Genomic DNA, 24,755 nt, shown 5'->3' with positions numbered 1-24,755 from the left:
TTAAATATCGTACTTCTTTTTCGTATGACCTGAAATTATTCCCAGTAAGAAAGTTTCTGGCCTTATTTCTATGTGTTGATTTATAATTTCTTCTATTTGTGTTTTAATTTTTTGCCAGTAATGTTTCACCTTATGACAAGACCACCATAGGTGGTATTGTTTTTAAATAAATAAATTAAATTAAATTCTAGGGTTATATGCTTGGCTGAAAAGTCAGAAAATCAACTTGAAACAAGATGGCAAATGGCCTTTGCCTTGGCCAAGAGAACTACCTAGCATTCCACTAAATTAGCCAGGAATTGAACATGAAAGAGACTGTATATATTTACTGAATTAATTCAGTTTCCTGGGTTTCTACAGCACAGAACCTTAATTATATCATGGTTGCACAGAGCTGCATATGTAAAATTAACTGTCACAAAACCCCCATCCCATTTTAACACAGAACATTGCATAAACTCAGACAGTAAGCATTCTTGCCTCTATATGTCTTGCAGACCATTTCCTTCGCACGTGATATGTGGTTTTACTGTTTTCAGAACATCATCCTTCCTGCCTGATGAACTTTTTTATGATTTGAAATTTGCCCCAGGGAGGTGGAAAAATGGCTGCATTCCGGCAACGTATCAAATTAAAATGGGGTTTACTTATTTGGAATTTAGTACCTTGGGGAACTCCATAAGCAAGGAGAAACAAGATGGAAGAAAGTGAATTCTATATTGATTGTAGTGTTTCCTGCCAGTATTTGTGTATTATGCAAGTTATGCTTCCATGTAAGATGTTACAGGAAGTAGTAAATATGAAAGAATCAAGTAAGTTTGAAGTCGATCTGCAATGGGGGATTGTAGTTTAGAGAAAACAGACAATGCTAGATAATATACAGGTAGTCCTTAACTTATAACCACAATTCAGCCCAAAATTTCTATTGCTAAACAAGATAGATGTTAAGTGAATTTTGCCCTATTTTATGATCTTTCTTTCTTTTTTTTTTTTAATTTGATTTATATGCCGCCCTTCTCCGGAGACTCAGGGCGGCTTACAGTGCGTTAAGCAATAGCCTTCATACTTTTGTATATTTATATAAAGTCAGCTTATTGCCCCCACAACTGGGTCCTCAATTTACCTACCTTAGAAAGGATGGAAGGCTGAGTCAACCTTGAGCCTGGCGAGATTCGATCTTATTTTAATTGCAGACAGCTGATGTTAAATTACAGTGCTTCTGTCTGTTGAGCTATCCAGGCTCGTTTCTTGCCATGTTGTTAAGTGAATCACTGAAATTGTTAAGTTAGTAACACAGTTGTTAAGTGAATCTGGTTTTCCCAGTGATTTTGCTTGTCAGAGGGTCGCAAAAGGGGTTCACATTACTTAGACTTTTTTATTGGCCAAGTGTGATTGGACACACAAGGAATTTGCCTTTGGTGCATATGCTCTGTGTACATAAAAAGAAAGAAAAAAACTGGGGGTCACTGCAACCATATGTGTCAGTTACTAAGCACCCAAATTTTGATTGTGTAACCATGGGGATGCTGCAATGATCATAAGTATGAAAAATGGTTGTCAGTCCTTTTTTCAGTGCTGTTCTAATTTTGAATGGTCACTAAATGAATTATTTTAAGTCGGGGACTACTTGTAATTTGTTGTTTCTCATCCTCAGCCATTTTAAAAATGTCTGCACCTTAATTCCCAGAATTCTATAGAAAGCAATTAATCCCAGATTACTGTTTATACCTAGAAGCCAAATAACAACAACCACCAATCCCAGGCCTCCTAGCTCTGAAAATAAGAACAGGCAGTCCTCAATTTACAAAAGCTCCTTTAGTAACCATTCAAATTTACATGAGTGAAAAAAAGTGACTTATTTATTATTAATTAATTTATTAATTTAATTTATATACCGCCCTTCTCCCAGAAGGACTCAGGTCAGTGTACAGCCAAAATAAAACACACAGATATAAAATTTAAAAAACAATTTAAGAAATATTAAATAATTTGGCCCATATCTAATTAAAATAAAACTACTCGTTTTGGACATTTAAAAGTTAACGATTAAAAATTTAAAAATTAGGCCAGCCCGGCTTGTTGGAATAAAAGCGTCTTGAGGGCCCGGCGGAAGGTGCGTAAGTCGGGAATCCTCCACATCTCGGGGGGCAATTCGTTCCAGAGGGCAGGAGCCCCCACAGAGAAGGCTCTCCCTCTGGGGGTCGCCAGCCGACATTGTTTGGCCAACGGCACCCAGAGGAGCCCCTCTGTGGGAGCGAATTGGCTGGTGGGAGGCTATTGGTAGCAAAAGGTGGTCTTGTAAATACCCAGGTCCTAAGCCATGAAGTGCTCTGAAGGTGGTAACCAATACCTTGAATCGCACCCGGAGGACCACCGGAAGCCAGTGCAGCTCGCGCAGGAGAGGTGTTATATGGGAACGCCATGACGTTCCCATAATCACCCGCGCGGCCGCATTCTGACCAGTTGGAGCCTCCGGGTGCTCTTCAAGGAGAGCCCCATGTAGAGAGCATTACAATAGTCCAGGCGGCACTGTCGATTCCATACAAAGAAAATTTATACAAGATATTTTATAGATGGCACCTCCCTCCGGCACGTTTGGCTAAAATGTTTCCAAACACATCACCAATGTGTTGGAAGTGCAAGACACAAATGGGGACATATTACCATCTCTGGTGGTCTTGCAGGAAAGCACAACGCTACTGGCAAGAGATTAAGAGAATAATCGAAGAAACAACGAGGCAAAGTGTAGAAATGAAACCAGAATTCTTTCTATTTGGAATGACTACACCACAGTGTACCAAGGAGATAAAATATCTTACCATCCACATATTGACAGCGGCACGTATAGTGTACGCTCAGAATTGGAAATCCGAGATAATACCAACAGAAGAAAAAATAATAACAAAAATAAATGAATGCGCAGAGATGGATAGGCTCACAAAAGAGCTCCAAGATAAAGAGAACACTGACTTTTATTTAGTTTGGCAAAAATGGTACACATGGTTAGAAAGAAGGATAGGGCCAACAACATAGGACATTAGGAGAACATAACTCAAGAATTGTAGAAATAGATACATGAGATGAGCCGTAGGATTGTATAAATAAATGGTTAATATGTTTGTAGAAAGATACTGCTGAACTTCAATGAATATATTAAGGTATAAGCAAGTGAATTTGTAAATAGTATGATTAAGGAAAATTGGTTAAATGGACATTAATCACCGATGCGAAGGTTTTCTAGAAGTTAGTCGATTGACTCTTTGTTAATATATAAGTGTTTACATGTATTTGTGTTTTATGTTTGTTTATGTTAATAAAACTTTAAAAAAAAAAAATAGTCCAGGCGGGAAGTGACGAGGGCATGAGTGACTGTGCGTAGGGAGTCCTGATCCAGAAAAGGACGCAACTGGCGGATCAGGCAAACCTGATAAAAAGCCCCCCTGGCCACGGCCGTCACATGTTCTTCTAAGGACAGCTGTGCATCCAGGAGGACACCTAAGTTGCGAGCCCTCTCCGTGGGGGCCAACGACTCGCCCCCAATAGTCAGAGATGGCACCAACTGACTATATTGGGATGCCAGGAGCCACAGCCAATCAGTCTCGGACAGGTTGAGCTTGAGCCTGTTTCTCCCCATCCAGACTTATGATTAATCCAGACTTATGACCATTTTTCACACTTATGACCATTTCAGGGTCCCCATGGTCATGTGATCAAATCACAGTTGGAAACTGACTCATATTTATGACCGTTGCAGTGTCCCAGGGTCATGCGATTCCCTTTTGCGACCTTCTGACAAGCAAAGTCAATGGGGAAGCCAGAATCACTTAAGAACCATATTACTCACTTAACAACTGCAGCGATTCACTTAACAACTCTGACAAGAAAGGTCATAAAATGGGGCAAAACTCACTTAACGAATGCCTCGCTTAGCAACATAAATTTGGGGCTCAGTCCTCATAACTCAAGGACTATCTGTTCTGTAATTATCAAACCTACTGGCAAAATTCTGATTCCTGCTAAAAAACTGGCAGTTTCCATGGAGAAGTGTAATCAAGACGAACGTTCTCAATGACGCATATATTTACATCAGTTTCACTCAGAGAGAAAATTCTACAGAATTCATTGGTATTCCCCCTCGAGTATCTTATTTCTATTGCTTTACTAAAAGCATACTACTCATTAGGAGCCGGGCGTGTACAGTATTATATTCTTTTGGAGTTTTTTAAACACAGGTGTGGAAGGCGCAGGAAATGAACGTCATGAAACCATCCCAGGCCCCTGCCCCCCCCCCCCAATTCAACAACTTTGTTTCCGTAATGAATGGAAAACCCTTCACAATTACACAGGAAAAAAAAATCCGGGGGCGGAGAAAACCGTCTGGAAACTACAAAGCTGCGGATGGAACTTTGGAGTCTATTAATTATTCATGTTTGAGCCACGCCTACCTGCTTTTACTCGCAACCAATGAAAAACGAGAGAAGGAGGGGGCGCCCTGGGGGGAGGGAGGCAGGGATGGATGAAGTTTGGAACTAGCTCATCAGAAGACAAAAAGGAGAAAAAAAAGACGATTTGTACTCTGATAGTACAAGTAGTAGCAGAAGCGGGAGGCGAAGCCTGTTTGGCTGATAAGGTAGGTTCAAATGAGCGAGAGGGTTGTAGGGAAGGAGAAAGCTGTTATGATCTAGGTTAGGTGAGAAGGGCATGGGGGGAAGATTGTTGGAGAACTGGTCTAGGAAGTACTGATTTCCCACCCCACCCTCCATATGTCTCTATTGATTACAAAGGAGTGAATCACCTTATGAGGAATGCATATCCATGGTCTGAGTTTGGATGGAAATGCAATGTATATGTGTGGGTGATGAGTTTAGTAGGCCAGGGCTGAAAGAGGGTCCTTGGAGTGTTGAGCTTAAGGACTGGAGAGTTAGTGAGATCTTTGAGACCAGGATATAGATTCATGCTGGTTTAATACTAGCTAAATAAAATAAATCTGCCTTTCCAAGCCTAAGACCTTTCAGTTAGTTAAATTACACAGTCTATTATGTTTGGGCATCATGGAGGAGAAGCTATTGTAGAGGGTTACATGAAACTGGAGGTGAGTGGTGGGCAGATGAATGCCGTTGTTGAGTGGTTTAAAGGTGGTTGTGTGAATTGTTTTTAGAATGAGTAAGATGGGAACAGGAAAGAAAGTGCTCCACTGATTGAGAATATGAGACCACACAAAACTGGAAAAAAGGCATCTTAGCTGTGTTAGTGTACTTGTGCATTTGGACAGCCCAGAGAAAAATGTCCTTGAATAGTACCGAGTAAGTTGGCTTGCAAGAAAGTGAAAACTAGTGTGTGAAAGTCCAAATGCTGCTTCTAAACATGCATGTAGGACAGCAAGCTTGCACACACAATCTCTGGTGCTACTTAATATAATTATGTGGAGTTATGTAAGTGGCACCAACTGCAGAGACACCACATGCATAATGAACAGCATCATCTGAAATGTTTTATGTGAATTAGGGTGTGAACGAGTGGGGCAAAAGACCACCTCATGTTTTCAAAGAGACAGGTCCATGAATCTAAGTATGGGTTGTCTTCAATTTTACATTAGAAAATGAAGGGTATAAGTACTGTACACAGAAATAATTGTGGTGAACACATGCAAAGACATAAGCGGATCTGCAGCAGAACTGAATACTATATATCTATTCCATATCTTTTGGGAGAAATGTGCGGAAAAAGGGAAATAACAATTTAATAGTGTAATTGGCTATCTTAAAATGGGGATAGTCTGTGAAATGCGCAACTTGCATGAGAATAAATGTATGAAGTCTGTTACTTAGCTCATCCGACAGATGTGTATCAGCAAGGAAGCTAAAATGGCACCTCATCAGTTTGTGTGAAGGAGGGGGTTAGAATCACTTACATCAGTACCCCAGGAAGTGAGTCTATCTTTCGGAGAATCTGTGACACACTAACTCTGAAACATAGCACTTCCTCTTCTGCTTCGTTCTGAAATGTCTTATGAAACTTTTTCAGTAGTAGGAAAATATAATCTATGAGGAAATTACAATGAAAGTCCCCCTGATTTTCTGAAGTACCATATCTTGTCTACATGTGGTTTTTATCTACCTGTTTTCTAAAGCTTAAATTCTGGGCATGAGAGTAATAGCATTCTCCTGATGTTACTTCAGCAACCCCCCATCCAGTTTTTCCTACCTCCCCATCATCCCCATATTGTGGACTCTCAATATGCTCAGTTCTCATTGATTTGGTTTGTATTTATTTCTCCCAATTTTTTTAAAAATAAAGTATGCTTAGTTTCTTTTTTGGTTTGTTATTTGAATAGACCATGGAGTTCTGCAATCTTCTGATATTTTCCCCTCCTTATGCTTTTGCACATCCATGTGCAAACATATTAAAGAGTTTGGTTTTGTTATTTATTGTATAGAATCCTGTTGATGAACACAGGAAGATCCGTACAGTATAATTACAAGAACATTTCTAGGCTAGCTTTCATCACTTGGATACCATACTAATATGTCAGAAGGGAAAAAGTGGAGAAGAAAGTAAAATCTTCAGCCTTGAAAAAAAGTGGATTAAACTTTATTAATAAATTAATACAAGTAGTCCTCGATTTACAACAGTTCCTATAGTGACCATTCAAAATTACAAGGCATTGAAAAATGTGACTTGTGACCATTTTTCACACTTATGATTGTTGCAGCATCTCCATGGTCACATGATCAAAATTCAAATGCTTGGCAATTGGTTCATATTTATGACAGTTGCAGTTTTCCAGGGTCACATGATTCCCTTTTGCAAACTTTTTGACAAGCAAAATCAATGGGGAAGCCAGATTCACTTAACAACCTAATTTAACATCTGCAGTGATTCAGTTAACAACTGTGACAAGAAATGTCATAAAATGGGGCAAAACTCACTTAACAAATTTTTCACTTAGCAACATAAATTTTGGGCTCAATTGTCATAAGTCGAGGAGTCCCTGTAAAATGGAAAATTATGAGAGTTGAAATTCAACAAGCTTGGAAGATATCGGGTTGGGGATTGCTGTGACATGTCTCTAAATATAATTTAATACCTGTGAAATGACTTTATTCAGATGTTGAGCAATGCCTCATGTTTCAGTTCTGATGAATTTTCAGGGTCATCCTCAGAATGTGTTTTTGTGTCAAAAAGTAATCGCTTTTCCTCTTTTTTATATCTATCACGTGAACAATATATATAAAAAGGGGGTGGGTTTTGATCTGTTGCTGTTACCCTTTTGGCTGATATTGACCAACTCTCTGGATGCTCCTGACCATCTAGCACTCCTTCTATACTGGGGTGATTGGAAGAAGGAAAAACAACATATGCAGGAGCAATTTGATATACCTCAGTATTTCTTAAATCTGGCAATTTTAAGATGGAGTTAAAAGTCCAGACAGCTTAAAGTTGCCAAATTTGAAAAATATTCATGTACAGCCATGTTCTGTTATTGCTGCACCTTAAGCTGTATTCAGAGATACAGCTGCAATATCTCCTTAAAAAAAACTTCAAAATTTAACTTAAGGGTGGGGCCTGTTAATCATTTGGAAACAGCTGGCAGCTGTCATTGTTATTATCAACAAACTTCCTTGTCAGTGAATAATGTTTTCCTACCTTTTTCAAATAATTTCTGGAATCCTGGAATAGTTTCTAGTTTTCTGGAACCAAGTGGGTCATTGCTGTGACCTCATTCTGCAAATTTTGAGGAAGTCCCCTACTTACAACAGTTCATTTAGTGACCATTCAAAGTTACAATGGCACTGAAAAAAGTGACTTATGACTGTTTTTCACACTATGACTCTTGCAGCATCCTCATGGTCATGTGATCAAAATTCAGCTGTTTGGCAACTGACTCCTATTTATGACGGTTGCAGTGTCCTGAGGTTATCTGATCACCTTTTGTGACCTACTGACAAGCAAACACAATGGGGAAGCCAAATTCACTTAACAAATTGCAGTGATTCACTTAACTGTGACAAGAAAGATTGTAAAATAGGGCAAAATTAATGTAACAACTATTTCACCTAGCAACATAAATTTTGGGCTCAATTGTGGTCATAAGTCAAGGACTATCTGTAAAGACTAGGCTTTCATTTTTAGAATATTTCATTTTTTAAAAAAATAAAGTCTCTCAGGAGATGGTCTGGATATCACCTATATTGATGTAGTTGGGGCCTGGAAGGGGAATGGCAGAAGTAGAATAAAACACCATGTTTTTTTCCTTCCAACAGGAAGAAGATAATGTCTCACAAAGGATGTCTCAGTGTTACAAAATACTTCCTCTTTCTCTTCAACCTTTTCTTTTTTGTGAGTATATGGCTGGGGGCCAGTTGGATAGCCAGCTATAGAATTATTATTTGTAGATAGTTCATGAAGCTGTGTTTATGCAAGGTGGGAAAAGAGGAAAGAATGGCTACTGTACATAGATGTATACTTTAAAAAAACAAAACAAATCAAAAATCTTTTTTCCCTTTCTTCAGATTCTTGGAAGTCTGGTCTTCAGCTTTGGCTTATGGATACTTTTTGATCAAAATAATTTTGCTTTTACACTTGGTAAGTTGCAGGGGCTTATTCCGACTTTACATAATTGAATTTGAACCACGTGCTAAACTAATGTTTCTAAACTTTTTTGCTCTTAGGACATCTTTTTCCATTTTTAAAAATTATGCAAACCACGAGAGCCTAGTTGTCACTTAATAGAAACTATTAAGTAGTTAAGTAGTTAACTATTAGATTTACAAACTATAGTGGCTACATTCATGCATCAGGTTAAACCAGGGCTCGGCAACCTTAAATACTCAAAGAGCCATCTGGACCTGTTTCCCCCAGAAAAGAAAACACCGGGAGCCATAAAACCCTTTTGACATCTTAAATGAAGATAACACTCCATATATTGTTTTTTACCTTTATGCTATGTATGAAAAAACGATAATGTGTTGCATTTATGAAATAAATCAATGAATGGCTACAGAGAAAACAAATTTGTATTTCTGCATGCAACAAAAACATTTTGAACTCCGAAAAAAAAAAGATGGGTCAAAAAGCTCAATAAATCACGTGCCGGCGAGTGTCACACGTTGGCGGTTGTGACGCATATTTTGAGTGACAGGGAGCCGCAGCAGAGAGATAAAAGAGCCACATGCGTCTCCAGAGCCACAGGTTGCAGACCCCTGGGCTAAACCAAAATTAAACAAAAGAAAACATGGTTTTGTACAATATATCATCCAGTAAATCTGTTCTTCCACTTAGTATTGTACCCCACCCTCCAGACTCTATGAGAGCCTTGGACTAAGGGGGAGCTGAAAACAGGCCTTCATAAAGGCCACACCCTTTGCTTCCCAAATAACATTGCACTGTCAAATCCTTCATCTTTATTTACTTATTTATATTTCATGCTTCTTAACTGTCCCATCTCCCTTAGAGAGGGGCTTCCTTTTCTAAGTACTGTAGAGAATTTAGGATCATAATTGGGGCTGGAAAAACTCATTGTTAAGTGGTGCAGTCATGTGACCACATCTTTACGACCTCTTTTGCCATCATCATTAAGCGAATTATCATCCTTGGGGGGTTTTTTTAAATTAGTTTATCATACAAAATACAAAAATACAAAGGAAGTAAAATAGGGGAGGGAGAAGGAAAGGGAAAAGTTTGGGGAAAGGGGAAAGAAGAAAGAAAAGGTGTTGACTTCTAACTCCCTTTGGTGCAGTAAAATAAGTTACTAGCATCAAACCTCAACTTTTTACTTTTACATATGGTAATAATATAAACCAACCATTTCTATAACAACAAATCTATCTAATTGGTAAAACCCAAAATCAAATTTTCATTTTTTTCCCACCTCAAGCACAAAACCCAGAAGCGGTTTCCATCTAGAAACAAAAATAATTGTGTTTTTTTCTTTAATGAAAGCAGTCAGTTTAACCATCTCTGTTAACTCCCATCGATTTTTGCAGCCATTCATCCATTGTGAGGATCAAAGCGCCCTTCCATTTCTGTGCCTAAAGTAATCTTGCTGTTGTCAACATATATAACATCAAAGTTCCAACAAATTTTTCCAAATCTTTTTCCATTAACTATCATGTTTGTTAAGTGAGATGTGTGATCTCCATTTCTGACCATCCCTGCCAGTTTCCCCATTAACTTTGCTTGTCATAAGTAGCAGGATGGTGCAACAGTAGTAAATACATGCCAGTTGTCCAGCACCAATCACATGACACTGGCAACACTGCAGCAGTTTTAAGTGCAAGGACCAGTCATAAATCATATTTTCCGTGCCATTTTGGTGTTGAACGGTTACTAAATGAATGGTTGTAAGTCACCCGTAGCTCTCTTTCAAAAGACTTATACTTCTTTGGACATAGGCCAGTGAATCAGGCTTGGTTCTTCCAAACATTTCTGTCAGTTGAGGAATAGAGGCTGCTTATTATTATTATGAATTTCTTTTCTATCATTTGTACTATTTCAGTTCTTGATTGTTCTGATCTGTTTGTTTCTTCCTTCGCAGGGTCCTCATATTATGCTCTCAAGATATGGTCTTATGTTTTCTCTGGTGCGGGCATCCTAACAATGTTTTTAGGATTTCTTGGATGCTTGGGCTCTCTCAAGGAAATCAAGTGTATGCTAGGACTGGTAAGTAGCCACATAGAAGCAGTGGGCCTCGATTCTGTTACTCTCTGAGAAAGGGAAATAACATTTATTGGGTTCAGTCAGGTGGGAACATCATGTTGCTCCTGTATCCAAAATGATTCTTCCCCTAAATTAAAAAAAATTTTTTTTAATGCATTATAAACACTTCACCGAATGGAACGGGTTTTGAAAGATTTTGGTGATCTTTTCAGGAAGACAATAACCTGATGTTTTGGGATGAAACATTTAAGTTCTAAGAAATTGGGTGGGCAATTTGAGAAGAATATTTTAACCATATGATGCAGATGTGTGGGACAGAGTTTAAGTGGGAAAAGGTTGCAACTCCTGGATTAAAGCACAATTCTGAAAACTGGGATTTCTCTGGAAATTGGATCTACAGGCTAAGACAATGTAGCAACATGAAAGTAAAGAATTCCATGCAATTGAAAAATTGAGAAGAATAATTACTATGGGGTCCGTGGTGCTCTCTGAGCATGGTTGTTTTCTTACAAATATTTCATTACCAAACGAAGTAACTTCATCAATGACTAATACTGATGATGTTACCTAGTTTGGTAATGAAAGGTCTGCAAGAAAACCACCAAGATCAGAGAACAACCAGGACCCCACGTTCAACCCCGAGCTACAAAAATTCTATTCTATTGGAATCATTATTGTATAAAACAACTGAAAAAGCTGATATAAATTTATTTGGAGGGTAGGTATAATTATGATGACACTTACATGCCATTCAATTACAGAGAGAATTCATGAACACTATATGTGGATATTTCATCTTTAATATTACACTGATATATTATACTGATAAAATGATGGTGCAGCATTCTAGTTAATTAATGGCTCAGGTGATCCCTCAAGACACAGGTAGAAATCTGGTTGTGTACTTTTTAATAATGCAACAGAAAAAAGGAAGGAGAACCTGTATAGTGCATGATGTGGTAATTTCCCAAGAGACTTTTGTAGTGGGAAATGCAGAAAGGTAATTATGCTCTGTCGTATTTTCCCTTTGTAGTTATATATTTGGTATTGTATGATTTAGCTGCAGGTGTCTGCAATGTTTATGGCAGTGGTTCTCAGTTTTTAATGATGACTGGTAGCTTTTTTTAATATTGATTACTTGGAGGTCTCATACAGCATGTGTCTGTATTTTAATAATATTTACCAAGTATAGGTAAGAATGCAGATTAAAAATAAATTTAGCATGCTTGTTTGTAAGAATCTTGAAGAAATGTTCACGTGAAATGAATGGCTAAGGAAGGAAGGAAGGAGGGAAGGAAGGAAGGAAGGAAGGAAGGAAGGAAGGAAGGAAGGAAGGAAGGAAGGAAGGAAGGAAGGAATGATGCCATGGTGATGTTGACTGATTTTGCTGGCTTTTTCTGTCTCCATCAATAGTACTTTGCCTTCCTACTGCTCCTGTTTCTTGGTCAAGTCACCATTGCAATCTTGATACAAACACACAGCAACACGGTAAGCAGTGTAATAAATCAGAAGATTTCTCATAAGATGATCACCATAATCCTGTTTGAACTATGCCTCTTTCTATCTGGAGAACTTTCCCCCCACTTCTCATTCCCTTCTTTTTTTATTTTATTGCTAGTCTTTGATCTGGTTTACATATTGAGTAACAGCCTTCCCCAAGAGTATGCCTCTTGATTTCTGAATGGTTCTCGGCATAAACAATGGTCGACATATGCAAGGGAATCTAATGTCCTCTAGATCAGGGGTCCCCAATCCCCAGGCTACGGCCTATTCAAAATGGGGTCGTGTAAGCGGTGAGTGCGTGTCCAGAACCATCCCCTCTTCCCCCATGCCCCCCCCGCAATCACCGGTCTGTAAACCCAGAGAAGTTGGGGACTGTTGCTCTAGATGTTAAGTCCCAACTAAACAAACAAACAAACAAACAAACAAACAAACAAACAAACAAGGTTTGCTGGGCAGAAGAGATTTGTAAAAAAGCATCTGGAGAGAAAGGCATTTCTAGTCTAGCTCCCTACTTACATATCCTTGTTTTCCATTAATTTCTGTGGGGGGGAAAATGATATAGTCCTGCAATGTGATGTGAAACAGAATATTGTGTTCCACCATCTTGCACCATCTAGACCAGAGGTGTCAAACTGGTGGCCTGCGGGCTGGATGCGTCACGCACAGGCCACGCCCATCCCAGCTCCACAAAGCGGGGGGGGGGGGAATTGCGAAACATCACATGACGGCATGAGTTTGACACCCATGATCTAGACCAAATCCTTTCTCTTTTTATTTTTCATTTTTCTCTTTCTCTCTTCCTCTTCCCAGAACTCCCCCCACCAAAAAAAACCCCCAACAACCTGGGGTGGGGGAGAAATGATTATGGCTGGTGAAATAGAAGAGTCAATTTAGACCCATCATTTCTCTATCCTTAATGCTTGTGACTCACAGATGAGGGGTGGGGACATAAGAGAAGATGTATGGCAGGCTATATAAAAGAATGAGAGAAAAGATATGTAGATCTTGTCCAGGAGTAAGTGTGATGTTTGTAAAAATTATGAATACTTTTTTTTTTTTGCCATGCTGTATGCTGTAGTTTAGCCAAAGTTAGCAGTATCCCTCTCCCGTCCTTTGTGCAGGCTTTGGGTTCTTTAAACTCCTTTCACAGGCATGCATACTGTACGTTGATGCCATTAATAATTGGTTTGGTGCCTTAACAAAAATAATTAAGGCTTGGGGTTAAAGTCTTGCATGATGCAATGAGTAAGAGAACTAGCTCGCTTTCTGGAAGGGCCGGGTGATCAGCAACTCTGTAGGGCCTGTTGAGAAGGTGGAAAAGATTTGGCTTTGTAGTTGCTGTCATCACTGCTCTCCACTGCTGGATTCTCTGGGAAAAGAAAATAAACCTTGCGTCCTGTTCGGTTTGAACTCTTTTGTCCAAAGAGTTTGGGCAGAACCTCCCATTCTACTCCAAATATAGGTAGTCCTCAACTTCCTGCAGTTCATTTAGTGACCATTCAAAGTTACAACAGCACTGAACAAAGGGACTTATGACTGTTTTTCACATGACCATTGCAGTATCCCCCATGGTTTTATGATGAAAATTTAGATACTTGGCAATTGACTCATATTTTTGGTGGTTATAGGGTCCCGGGATCCTGTGATCCCCTTTTGCGACCTTCTAACAAGCAAAGTCAATGGGGAAACTACATTCACTTAACAACGGTGTTGCTAACTTAACATCTGCAGTGATTCACTTAACTGCTATGGCAAGAAAAGTTGTAAAATGGAACACAACTCATTTAATAAATGTCTCATTTAGCCACAGAAATTTTGGGCTCCGATGTGATAGTAAGTTGAAGACCACCTGTAAATATAATCCAGTTTTTATTCCTAATTGGGTTTTTCAAAGAAGTGGGTACTTGATTTATTGTGTTTGAAGCAGTGGTGAAATCCAATTTTTTTTACTGCTGGTTCTGTGGGTGTGGCTTGGTGGGCGTGGTGTGGCTTGGTGGGTGTGGCAGGGGAAGGATACTGCAAAATCTCCATTCCCTCCCCACTCCAGGGGAAGGATACTGCAAAATCCCCTTCCCTCTCCACTACTGGGGGAAGGATATTGCAAAATCTCCATTCCCTCCTCACTGTTGGGCCAGTCAGAGGTGGTATTTACCAGTTCTCCGAACTACTCAAAATTTCCGCTGCCGGTTCTCCAGAACCTGTCAGAACCTGCTGGATTTCACCCCTGGTTTGAACTAACCTCTATCTATGAATGAAGAATTGTCTCCTCTTCTGCACCTGGGAGGACTCCAGGAAAAACAGGGTGCTGATCTGTCAGTGATAGACGCACCTTTGTTTTTTTATATAATATAAAGAGCCTACCTAAGATTGCTATTTCTCTCACATGCAGATCAGTTCAACAGTGGCTGGACATGTAAAAACCATCATTGCAAGCTATGGAACGAATTCATCCCTTTCAGATCAAGGTGACAGCTGGGATTTTGTGCAGGAGCAGGTAAACTATCTTCTTGTTAGGACATTCTAGCAATAATGGTAGTTTTACATCCTTTAGTTCCATTGATGCGATTCTTTGGGGGAATATTTGGCATTTCACAGAGAGGCTCATATAATGTGCTAAGCCATAAGATGGTTTGTTCAGATTTGGCCTAGTGTATGGGTTGGGCCTAGTTTTATGGCTTGAAAGTCAGGATATATGAATCCTAAAAATTCTGGTTGATTGACATGATTAAAGCCATGTTGGATGAGTACAGCCATAGAGTTGACCTAACAACTGAACTTAGTTCGTTCATCAGGTATGGCTATGATGCCATATTTACTATTATTCATTGCATATATATGCAGTGCTGTGGTGGCACAATGGTTAAAATGTAGTATTGCAGTTCAATCCTCTGGTTCAAGGTTGACTCAGCTTACATATTGCTGAGGTCAGTAAAATGAGGACCCAGACTTTTGGGGGCAATATGCTGACTTTGTAAACTGTTTAGAGAGGGCTGTAAAGCACTGTGAAGTGGTAGATAAGTCTAAGAGGTATTCAGGGGTGGGTTCTACTTACCTTTACTACTGGGATCGCAGAAGCTTCCGCACATGCGCAGATGGTCTATGACAACATCTGGGTGAATGAGCAGAGTCTGCCCCTGGTTTTGCTACCGGTTCGCAAGAACCGGACCAAACCGGGGGCAACCCACCACTGGTGCTATTGCTAAACAGCCTGCTTTTCCTCCATATTGGAGCTCAGATTGGCATAGATAAGAGCAGTTGTTCTCAACCTTGGCAACTTAAAGATCTGTGGACTTCAACTCCCAGAATGCCCCAGTGAGCGTGTCTTATCATTTAAGAGTTCTGGGAATTGAACTCCACACAAATTGTCAAGGTTGGGAAACATTGGATAAGAGATTTTATGGAGTGTCCCATTTAGGCATGGATCATGCTCATACCTGCTTAGTTTCAGCGAAGTTGTGATAATTTGTACTGGATCTTTTCCTCTAGTGGTTTTTTTCTGTTGCAGGATTAAAAGCAATGACTTTCTTAAAATGGACGATTCCAATATGCAGACAGGAAAGTTTTGTCTCTCCAACTATCTTCTCTTTCTCACTGTCTTCAATCCCTTCATTTGTTCTTAGTTCCAATGCTGCGGCTGGACAGGCTGGGCAGACTGGATGGAAAACAGCAGAGTCAAAAATGCCTCAGATAAAGAGTACCCCTGCTCCTGTCGTAACACTTCTGCTTTGCACTCAGCCAGCAACAGAACAACTGCCAAGCCAGCCTTGTTTTGCCAAGCAGAGGCACAGTTGCCAATCAACAATAGAGTGAGTAGCCCACACATTGTTCTGGGGGTGCGTGCACAGTGCAGTCCAGCTCCTTTGGGTACTTCTGATGATAGTTGTATATCTCTGTTGTCATAAAACAGTTTTTAAAAACTTGACCCAAATCCTGCAAGGGAAAAAAGTCAAATGCCAGCATTCTCTATGCCCACCGATATTTGTATCCAAAATGTTTAGGCAATTGTTTAAAAGTGGGCAGGGAGGCATACAAGCGATTGTATGACAGTGTCTGAAAAGATTGCCAGTTCCTGCTCATTGGGAAGAGGGAGAATTGGTCCACAAAATATTAAGTTTGTCATGTTCGTTCTCCAGTTTAATTTCTGGAAAGAGAAGACATTGGTCCCCAACCCCTGGTCCATGGACCAGCACTGGGTCATGGCATGCCGGAAACTGGGTCATGCAAACAAGCGAAGCCCCATCTGTGGGATTCAGGTACCATGCGAAACCACGACCTCTCAGGTCCATGGAAAAAACTCTCTCCATGGAAGCGGTCCCTGGTGCCCAAAAAGTTGGGGGCCACTGACTTAAGAGACAATTGGGTATGGCAGATTTTTGTAAAATAAAAAAAGAAATACATAGGAAGGAAAGCATATATGGAACAACTTATTCCATTTTAGGAGATGCCAAATTGAGGGAAATTGTAATAGTTCTTCTAGGGCCCTCGACCAGAAAAGAGGAGTTCATATTGATTGATTGATTCCAATTTTGAGATTGCCGAACTCCTTGTCAACTGACTTGTTTACAAATAAACATAGAAAACATGGCAAGCAAGAAGAACAAAACTAAACTAAATAATTAAAAGATGCTTCCAACCATCCTCTCCCAAGGCCCTGATGAACATCCAGGTTTTTAGTAATTTCTGGAACATCATAACAGCTTTTGCCCAATTTGGCACTTTCTAGGCAGGTGATTGATTTATAATAATAAATTTATTTACGGTCACAGACCAAAATGCAAGCATAGCTACAGAAAAACATAGGGAAAAGAACATCACGAACAGCCGGCCACCGGAAGCCCCGGCTGAGAGGGACCACAGCGCTCTCCTCTAATGGTTATGGCTCTTAGAAAAAATTTTGAGACCTGAGAGGTAGTGTATGAGGAGCCATCCCCTAGACAATACAAGGCCAAATCACTATCATTGGGCCAGGTGATTGATTTGATTGTAGCATAAAATGGGAACGTTCAGAAGGAAAAAAAGATTTTTTTCTTTTGTCCTATCCACTTTTTTTCATGCATTGATTTCCACATCACTGTGCCATTGTGCCTTGTCTTACTTTTTCCAATCATTAACCTATTTACAAAAAGCAATTGTACAGAAGAGGATTACATACTATTTTGGGGGCCACAATTGGTATATCCTTTTGATGGAAGTATTTATTTCTGAGTAGCATGCATTTCTGTTTACAAAAATGGTATAATAAAATGAGAGGCAGTTGCACGTGATTATAATAACGTTATTTTTTTAAAAAACAAAAGACTACTGAGAACAAAGCATCTAGACACAACCCAGAATGGGGGTTCTAGCTTATAATGAAAGCCAAGTCTTACAGCTCCCCTAACCCATAACAGGATAGGGCTAATTAGATCTCGGGGTTAGGTTATTCCAAAGAAGAATGGCTGCAACAGAGAGCACTCTGCATCTTGGACTTTGTAAACAACCTCTTTAAGGGAAAGGGCTTGGAGTGAATCTCCCCTCAATCTGTTTGGATGGACACAAACTACTGGGGCAAGTTGGTCTTCTAAATATGTAGGCCCTTAGCCATAGAGGTATTAATTTCAGCCTCTTTCTGCTGAGTCCGTAAAATGAACTGCCAGTCGGTGTGGGAGTGATGAAAGGAAATAGGTATTCATACATTGCAAAAGTAATTTGTGGGACTCAACACTTCCTGATATGGAGAAGGACGGTGCCATGGATGTTTCTGAGCATTAGTAAACCAGGTTCTAAAAGGAAAGGACTAGAAAAGGCAAGGGTAGGGCCAGAGTGCAGAAAACAAAGGGGGAGGGTTCTTTTCTTATTTTTGGAGTGAGTTTTTGGCTATATCTGATGGGCTGCAATGTGGGAGCGAGTGAGATGTTCCTTATAATTGATGTGACAAGGATTGTCCTTGGAATTCCATTTGATGCTCCTTTTTAATCTACCTTTGTCCATTTTTAGGGCTGCAAGGACAGTGTCCAAACCTGGCTGAACAACAACATCATCAGTATTGTAGGGATCTGCCTTGGGATTGCTCTCCTAGAGGTAAGCGCTCCTGAATGACAACTGGGTATAGCTACATTTCTACCAATGGTGCTGAAATAATACAGGGAGGGGCAAATATTGATAGGTTTGGAGACCTCCCAAAATCATTACAAAATCATTCAAGTTTATACCAACCTTGCATGGCATTTATTTTCAGGACTGTCCAAAGACATTTTGTAATAATCACAATCTTTTTTCCAATCAATCCCAATTATATCAAGGCATGTAGCACTGAAGTACAGTTGGGTCTTGTACACAGAAACTCCCATACAGCCCTCCGGAATATTAAGCTAAATATTTTAAGTATTTGATACTGCATTCAGTTTTGAGTGTTTTGAGATCTAATTTTTTTTTGAAAAGATTTTTTTATTTTTAAACAAGCAAACATAAAACCATCTTCAATTGCAAACAATTAGATTTTGAGATCTAATTTTTTAAAAGTGTCCAATGGTCATAGCTCCTTAGCTAGTTTGCTGTTTGATGATGGAATGATCCAAACCTAGTTTGCTTCTGCCCGGCTAAAATGCCATTATATTTCTGCTGTCAGTGCTATTATTCAAATCATGTATTGCCCAGTGTTGTCCCTACCAGTCTACTCATTTGGAGCAGTAGGCATTGCTGGTAGACAACAGAAATGTTTATATGTGCTTGATTGTGAGTGCATTACGTGATAAAAAATTGAGGTCTTTATTTCTCCATCCTGGATCTTTCTTGTAGTTACTGCAGCTGATGTGCATGTTGCTGGTCACTGCATTAGAACACAAGGACCTGCATAGTGGTGGCTCCCAGGAGATCCCTAACAGGTGGCTAAAGGGAGTGCATAGATGTTTCCAGCTTTCTGCCATGCCTTGTTATTTGTGTCTTCCTGTGTTGGGAAGGATGTGTTATTTCTTCTCTGTGCATGTCCTGTGACCTGTGTGATTCATGAGTGCAGTGCAGGGAATGCTGATTTTTCTTGGGTGGAAGCATTGGCCAGAAAAGTTGCTGTCATCCCTAAATGCCATGGTGCCATGCTTGTCTATTTGCAAGGAAGATGCTAGCAAGACTTGGGCCACTGAGAGATCCCATATGAATCCTTGTGAATTCACCTAGGCCAGGGGTGTCAAACTCAAGGCCTAAAGACTGGATCCGGCCTGCGGGGTGTTTAAATTTGGCCCGCAGATCTGGCCTGAAAATAGCAAAGGATCGGCCCACTGTGCCTCTAGCAGCCAAAACATGGTGTGGAGGAGACTCCACACACACACCTCCCCCATGCCATGTTTTGGCTGTTAGGGTGCTGCAGGAGGCGTCCGCCCCGTCTCCCCCCCCCCCTTAAGCCGGTCCACAGAAGAGAACTACAGTGCTGATCTGGCCCTCCAAGAAATCCAGTTTGACATCCCTGACCTAGGCAGTTTCTTCCATCTGGCGTTCTTCAAATTTGCTGGATTATAATGCAGAATAGTGTAGTAATTTTAGAAGTATGATTTAGGTCAGAAAGACTTGGGAGCTGTGGTGACGCACTGGTTAGAATGTAGTATTGCAGGCTAATTCTGCTGACTGCCAGGGTTCGATCCTGACCGGCTCAAGGATGAGTCACCTTTCTATCCTTCCGAGGTTGGTAAAATGAGGACCCAGATTGTTGGGGGCAATATGTTGACTCTGTAAATTGCTGAGAGAGGGCTGTAAAGCACCATGAAGCAGTATAGAAGTCTTAGGTGCTGTAGATATTCCAACTGTGTAGTTTATTGGCTAATGTTGGGCCAAACTTAGAGAACGGTTATTCGTTAACATAAAAGGAGACCCTGTGTGGTGCTGCCTTGAACTCTCGCACAAACAATGCAAGAGATAACAATTCCTATCATCCCAAACCAGCACAAACAATGGTTGTTGAAGATGATAGCCAATGTAGTCCAACACAAGTAGAGGAGGCAACAAATAGCTTTCTCTATGAGCATATGTGGCAATTACATTTCTGGGAATCTGTTGTTTTTCTGGCTGAATTGGCTGGAAGACAATAGATTTTGTGTGTATGTGTGTGTGTAGGTTAAAAGTAGTTTGCTTTGGAAGATTACAAATGATTGTGTTACTTCCATTTTTTTAAAGAAAAGTAAACACAGCTGTTTGTGCTGTTCTGTAAAGTTTTTAATGAATTGGCATATATCCTAAGGGCCTGGATTTTAAAGGAAGACGTAGAAGAGGAACAAAGTGTTTTTCTGGTATTCCCCAATGAGAATCACATAGATTTGGAAAGCCCATGAAATTAAATCTACTTTCTGATGCAGATCTATATTTAGAAATCAGAGATGCTTACAGTTCTTTTTCAAAGTCCCCGTAATGGATTCTGCTTCTTTCATTATTCCTCCTGTCTGCACATTGAATGCAATCCAAGAAGAGCTTTTGGGGCCTTTTGGGGTAAGCCCTGCCTGTGGTTGCAGCCCAAACACCTAGCTGTTCCAGTGTGCTTTTGATATGCTGATATATGGATATGCCTGCCGTGTTTCTCAACTCCTACACACCCTATTCTTAGCATAGGTCTGGGCATGTCTGAAAAGGTGAAGTGTTGATTTGCTTCCCAAAGTGATGCATGAGCCCCTGGGTTATGTTTGTGCTACTCCTTAATTCTTCCTCATTTCTGAAACCTCTTTCCATGAGGGTGAAGGTTCGTACTCCAAGCTTGTGGGTTGGTTTCTGAACGTTTCATTACCAGACTAGGTAACATCTTCTGCAGAGTTTAGGAGATGCCATTGTCAGTGTTCTTCTGTTTACAAGGGCTTTCTGTGGTGCGTAGGTCTTGTAATGGGTCAGGTGTGGGTGTGTCAAGTGAGGGTCTTGTATGGGTTAGGTTTGAGTCATCAGTGAGAGACTTTTGATGGGTCTTGTGATGGTGAGGTTACATCAGGTCAGGGTCATTGGGAGGTGCTGGAGGTGGGGGGGCTTGCATGGGTTAGTTGAGGGTCAGTGCTGTCTCTGGTTGGCTGTGTGGTTGGTCTGGATTCTGAAGGTTTTGTAGGTCCATGTGTCTGTTGATGGAATTGCTTGTGGAATGTCAGGCTTCGATGGACTCACGAGCGTGGCAGGTGGTAGCATGGCCGATTTTTGTGTTGCTCCAATTGAACTGGTACTGTTTGGTGTCGGTGTGGGTAGAGATTAAGATTGTTCTCCCATAAGCTCGGAGAACGAACCTTCACCCTCATCCTATCCCTGAACTACAGATATTCACCACTATTGCAAACCTCTTTCCATTTTTATAATCACTTAAATTATTTCACACACTTGCTGCACAGAGAGATCTACCTGGAGTTTTGGCAAGGTAATTCATTCCAGGGCATTGTCAGGCCTGAATGTTCCTTTAGTACAAATGTGTCAATGCCCACAATGCTTTGTTTTCCCCACCTCATTCCTCCTTTGCAGGTTAATGTCTTGCTTGCATCTTGTGCTGTTGCAAAAAAAGTTTTGCTGGCTCCCCCAGGGCCAAAATGAAGCATACAGTATCATGCCAAGGGCCCCAAGAACTACAGGGGCTGCTTGAGCACCGATAAGGAGAGGGCAAATATAGCAGAGAACAAAACAAAACAAAACAAAACAAAACTGTAAGATGCTACAGGGCAGATTCACCCTTTTTTAATCATTGATAGTCATCTTTCTTCCTTTCAGAAAGATACATTCTATGAGCCATTCTGATCTCTGTAGCTTCTTTCCATCTTGTGTATTTACTTTCCCTATGGTGGATTATATTTCAAGAATTCCACAGTCAGCCTGACCATTGCTGATCCATGTATCTGGGGAGCACCTAGATAAGGGCTTCAAGGATAATGGGGATTGTAATTCAGCACACATGAAAGACACCTGGTTGGGTTCAATAAGGATTCAGAGATAGCTACTATATTCATGAGTTGTAATTTCAGGGCTTAGGTCTAGGCGCAGAGTGGGCAATGATGGCTTTCTTACAACCTGTGGACTTCAGCTTCTGGCTGGCTCAAGAATTCTGGGAATTGAAGTCCACAAGTCGTGAAGGGGCTATCCCAGTATCCCACCTTCCCAATGCACTGGATTCCCAGTGGCCAGAAATCTTAAGCAGAAATACTGGAGGTTGAAGTCCAATACTTTTGAAAGCCATGGGATCAAATTAAGAATCTTATTTAATCTTATTTTTAAGTTGCTTTACAAACTATCCCAAACATGGAGTTTAGCTTTTCTTATGATAGATGTGTGATTGCTGTTTCTTTTACTAAAATCTCTCTTTTTCCCCATAGCTCTTCCTCATGATGGTATCGATGTTTCTGTGTAGAACCATTGGCCCCAACTATGACAAGCTTGCTCGTTATTCCTAGGCAAAGAAACTTTTGGGGGAAACGGCATCGAAGAACATTGTGTCTTATTCAGGGATTCAACCAGGATTTTAAAACAGTATATTGTAGGTTATGTATATACTGCGGTTATGTTCAGCAAGTTTAGTATCTAACTTTCTTGTCCTAATAGATCCAGTCTTGAGATGAAACTTTCAAGAATCAGAGCAACCAATAAGAAAACACAGTACTATGAAACAGGTTTTTACTTTCACTTAGCTAAAGATAGTTCAGCTCTTAGATGGCCTCCAAAAATTATAGCCGTATCGGCTTTTGGCTTTACAGTAAATCCCTACAATAAGATAGAGTTCTATGTTTTTATATTGCATTGTCTGGGAATGCACAGATTTTAACAGACAAGCCCTGATCTACTTTTGCATGAGGAGAACTATTTAACCATAAACCACTTATATTGCTAAGACCTGTCAAATACAACCTGGGAAAAATTATTTGTTAAAAGCATATACATATTATACATTCAACAATGCCCCCAAATCCTTTGATACAGCTGTTTTAGACCTAAAGCTAAAAAATTTACTTTTTTAAAAAAGTGAAATTCACAACATATTATTTAGTCAACAGTTCAGGCTGTGAATTAACAGTGGTGTTGATGCACCTGATTGGACCAAGAGTTTTTGTATCATTTCTGCTACCATTGAGGTATGATCTATTCAGCCAGACTTCAAGCATTCTCAACCATATGTAAGATATAACCAAACCTAAAAGTTGTATGTTTTATGCTACTCCTGGCATGTACTTTAGTATTTAGTCTTTTATACTGCAATCTTGTCTTGATTTGGTTGAATTAACCTATGTTGAAAACGGCTCGGTTAAGCTGCATTTCTCCCTTATGTTTGGACTAAACTGTTCCATCACCAGCCTTTTCCTCTTGTTGGATAAAAGGCATGAGGAACCTGAAATCCATCTGATATTGTTCACTGGTGGCTCCTAATTGTCCCAGCTTTACCACTGGGTAAGGAATGTTGAATGACAAGTTCCACAGCACTGAATCCGCAAACCTTTGGAGCTCATGACCCCACTAGCTAGTTCAGAAGCAGGATATACCTGGTCTGGAATGAAGAGGTCTTATCAGCACTGGGAATACATTGAGATAGCCATTAACACTTCTGTGGATTTTTGAATGGTGCCTCTTTACTGCCCCAGCAGGTGTAAACGAAGAGGATACCTTATCTTTGAACCCCAAAAATTGGATATGGTTTTGTGTTGTGCCTTGCACACTTACAACCCTGTGCAGGGCAGATGAGAAACTTTCTTTCTTTTTGCTTCTTTTGTGGTATTTATATATTCAGCTTCGATGTTTAAAACAGAAGTATAGAGGGGGAAATACTTTGAGGAAGAGGATGCAGGTGGAATGCGGTACATATATAATTTTCACCTCCTTTCTCAGTTTACTGTGGTTTGTTCTTGGCAGAATTAGGCTTTTTAAAATTTCTATTTTGTAAATAAAAATGATCCATAAACAGTTGTGTTTGATTCTTTGAACTTGGATGTAAAATAGTTTTTAGCTATAGGTAGTAGAGGTAGGACGCTGTGGCTCAGTGGCTAAGACGCTGAGCTTGTCGATCGACAGGTCGGCAGTTCAGTGGTTCGAAATCCTAGTGCCGCATAATGGGGTGAGCTCCCTTTACTTGTCCCAGCTTCTGCCAACCTAGCAGTTTGAAAGCACGTAAAAAATGCAAGTAGAAAAATAGGGACCACCTTTGGTGGGAAGGTAACAGTGTTCCTTTGATGTTTAGTCATGCTGGCCACATGACCATGGAGTCGTCTTCAGACAGGGCTGGCTCTTTGGCTTTGAAATGGAGATGAGCACCGCCCCCTAGAGCGAGTAGCGCATATATGCGAGGGGAACCTCTACCTTTTTACAGGTAGTCCTCGACTTCTTACAAAGTTCATTTAGTGGCTGTTCAAAGTTACAGTGGCACTGAAAAGTGACATGACCATTTTTTACAGAATCGTTGCACTGATCACATGATTTACATTCGGATGCTTAACAACTGTGTCACATGACGGTTGCAGCGTCCAGGATCATGTGATCATCTTCTGCGACCTTCTGACAAGCAAAATCAGTTGGGAAGCCAGATTCACTTAGCAACCGTGTTACTAATTTAACAACTGTGGTGATTCACTTAACAAATGTGGTGAGAAAAATCGTAAACTCGGGCAAAACTCAATAAATGTTTCACTGAG

At 40.3% G+C, this 24,755-nt stretch overlaps 1 protein-coding gene across 2 annotated transcripts; it reads left to right on the top strand.

Moving 5' to 3' along the window:
* Window positions 1–4,094: 4,094 nt before the first annotated feature.
* Window positions 4,095–24,028, top strand: CD37 (CD37 molecule). 2 transcript variants are annotated; one of them, XM_034423296.3, is made up of 9 exons: window positions 4,095–4,630; window positions 8,265–8,340; window positions 8,514–8,586; window positions 10,538–10,662; window positions 12,073–12,147; window positions 14,552–14,656; window positions 15,783–15,968; window positions 18,139–18,222; window positions 22,455–24,028. In XM_034423296.3, exons 2-9 carry the CDS (start codon window positions 8,275–8,277, stop codon window positions 22,530–22,532), a joined length of 792 nt encoding a protein of 263 aa, XP_034279187.1. In that variant the 5' UTR covers window positions 4,095–4,630; window positions 8,265–8,274; the 3' UTR covers window positions 22,533–24,028. The 2 variants fall into 2 exon arrangements, with proteins under 2 accessions (XP_034279187.1, XP_034279186.1); XM_034423295.3 differs by lacking the exon at window positions 22,455–24,028 and adding an exon at window positions 18,940–19,248 and having other exon boundaries at window positions 4,097–4,630.
* The last annotated feature ends 727 nt before the right edge of the window (window positions 24,029–24,755 follow it).

The sequence above is a fragment of the Pantherophis guttatus genome, chromosome 4 (assembly GCF_059756535.1).
Source record: "Pantherophis guttatus breed Tessera chromosome 4, ASM5975653v1, whole genome shotgun sequence".
NCBI lineage: Eukaryota > Metazoa > Chordata > Lepidosauria > Squamata > Colubridae > Pantherophis > Pantherophis guttatus.
Note: the sequence above shows the minus strand (reverse complement) of the source record. Positions and strands in the feature narration are given on the sequence as shown.

Bases quoted from the DNA above. Each gene is read 5' to 3' on its own strand.
- CD37 (XM_034423295.3), top strand. From the start codon at position 8,275: ATGTCTCACAAAGGATGTCTCAGTGTTACAAAATACTTCCTCTTTCTC. The intron at 12,148-14,551 runs GTAAGCAGTGTA...TCTCACATGCAG, and splicing joins TACAAACACACAGCAACACG to ATCAGTTCAACAGTGGCTGG. The intron at 18,223-18,939 runs GTAAGCGCTCCT...TCTTTCTTGTAG, and splicing joins TTGGGATTGCTCTCCTAGAG to TTACTGCAGCTGATGTGCAT.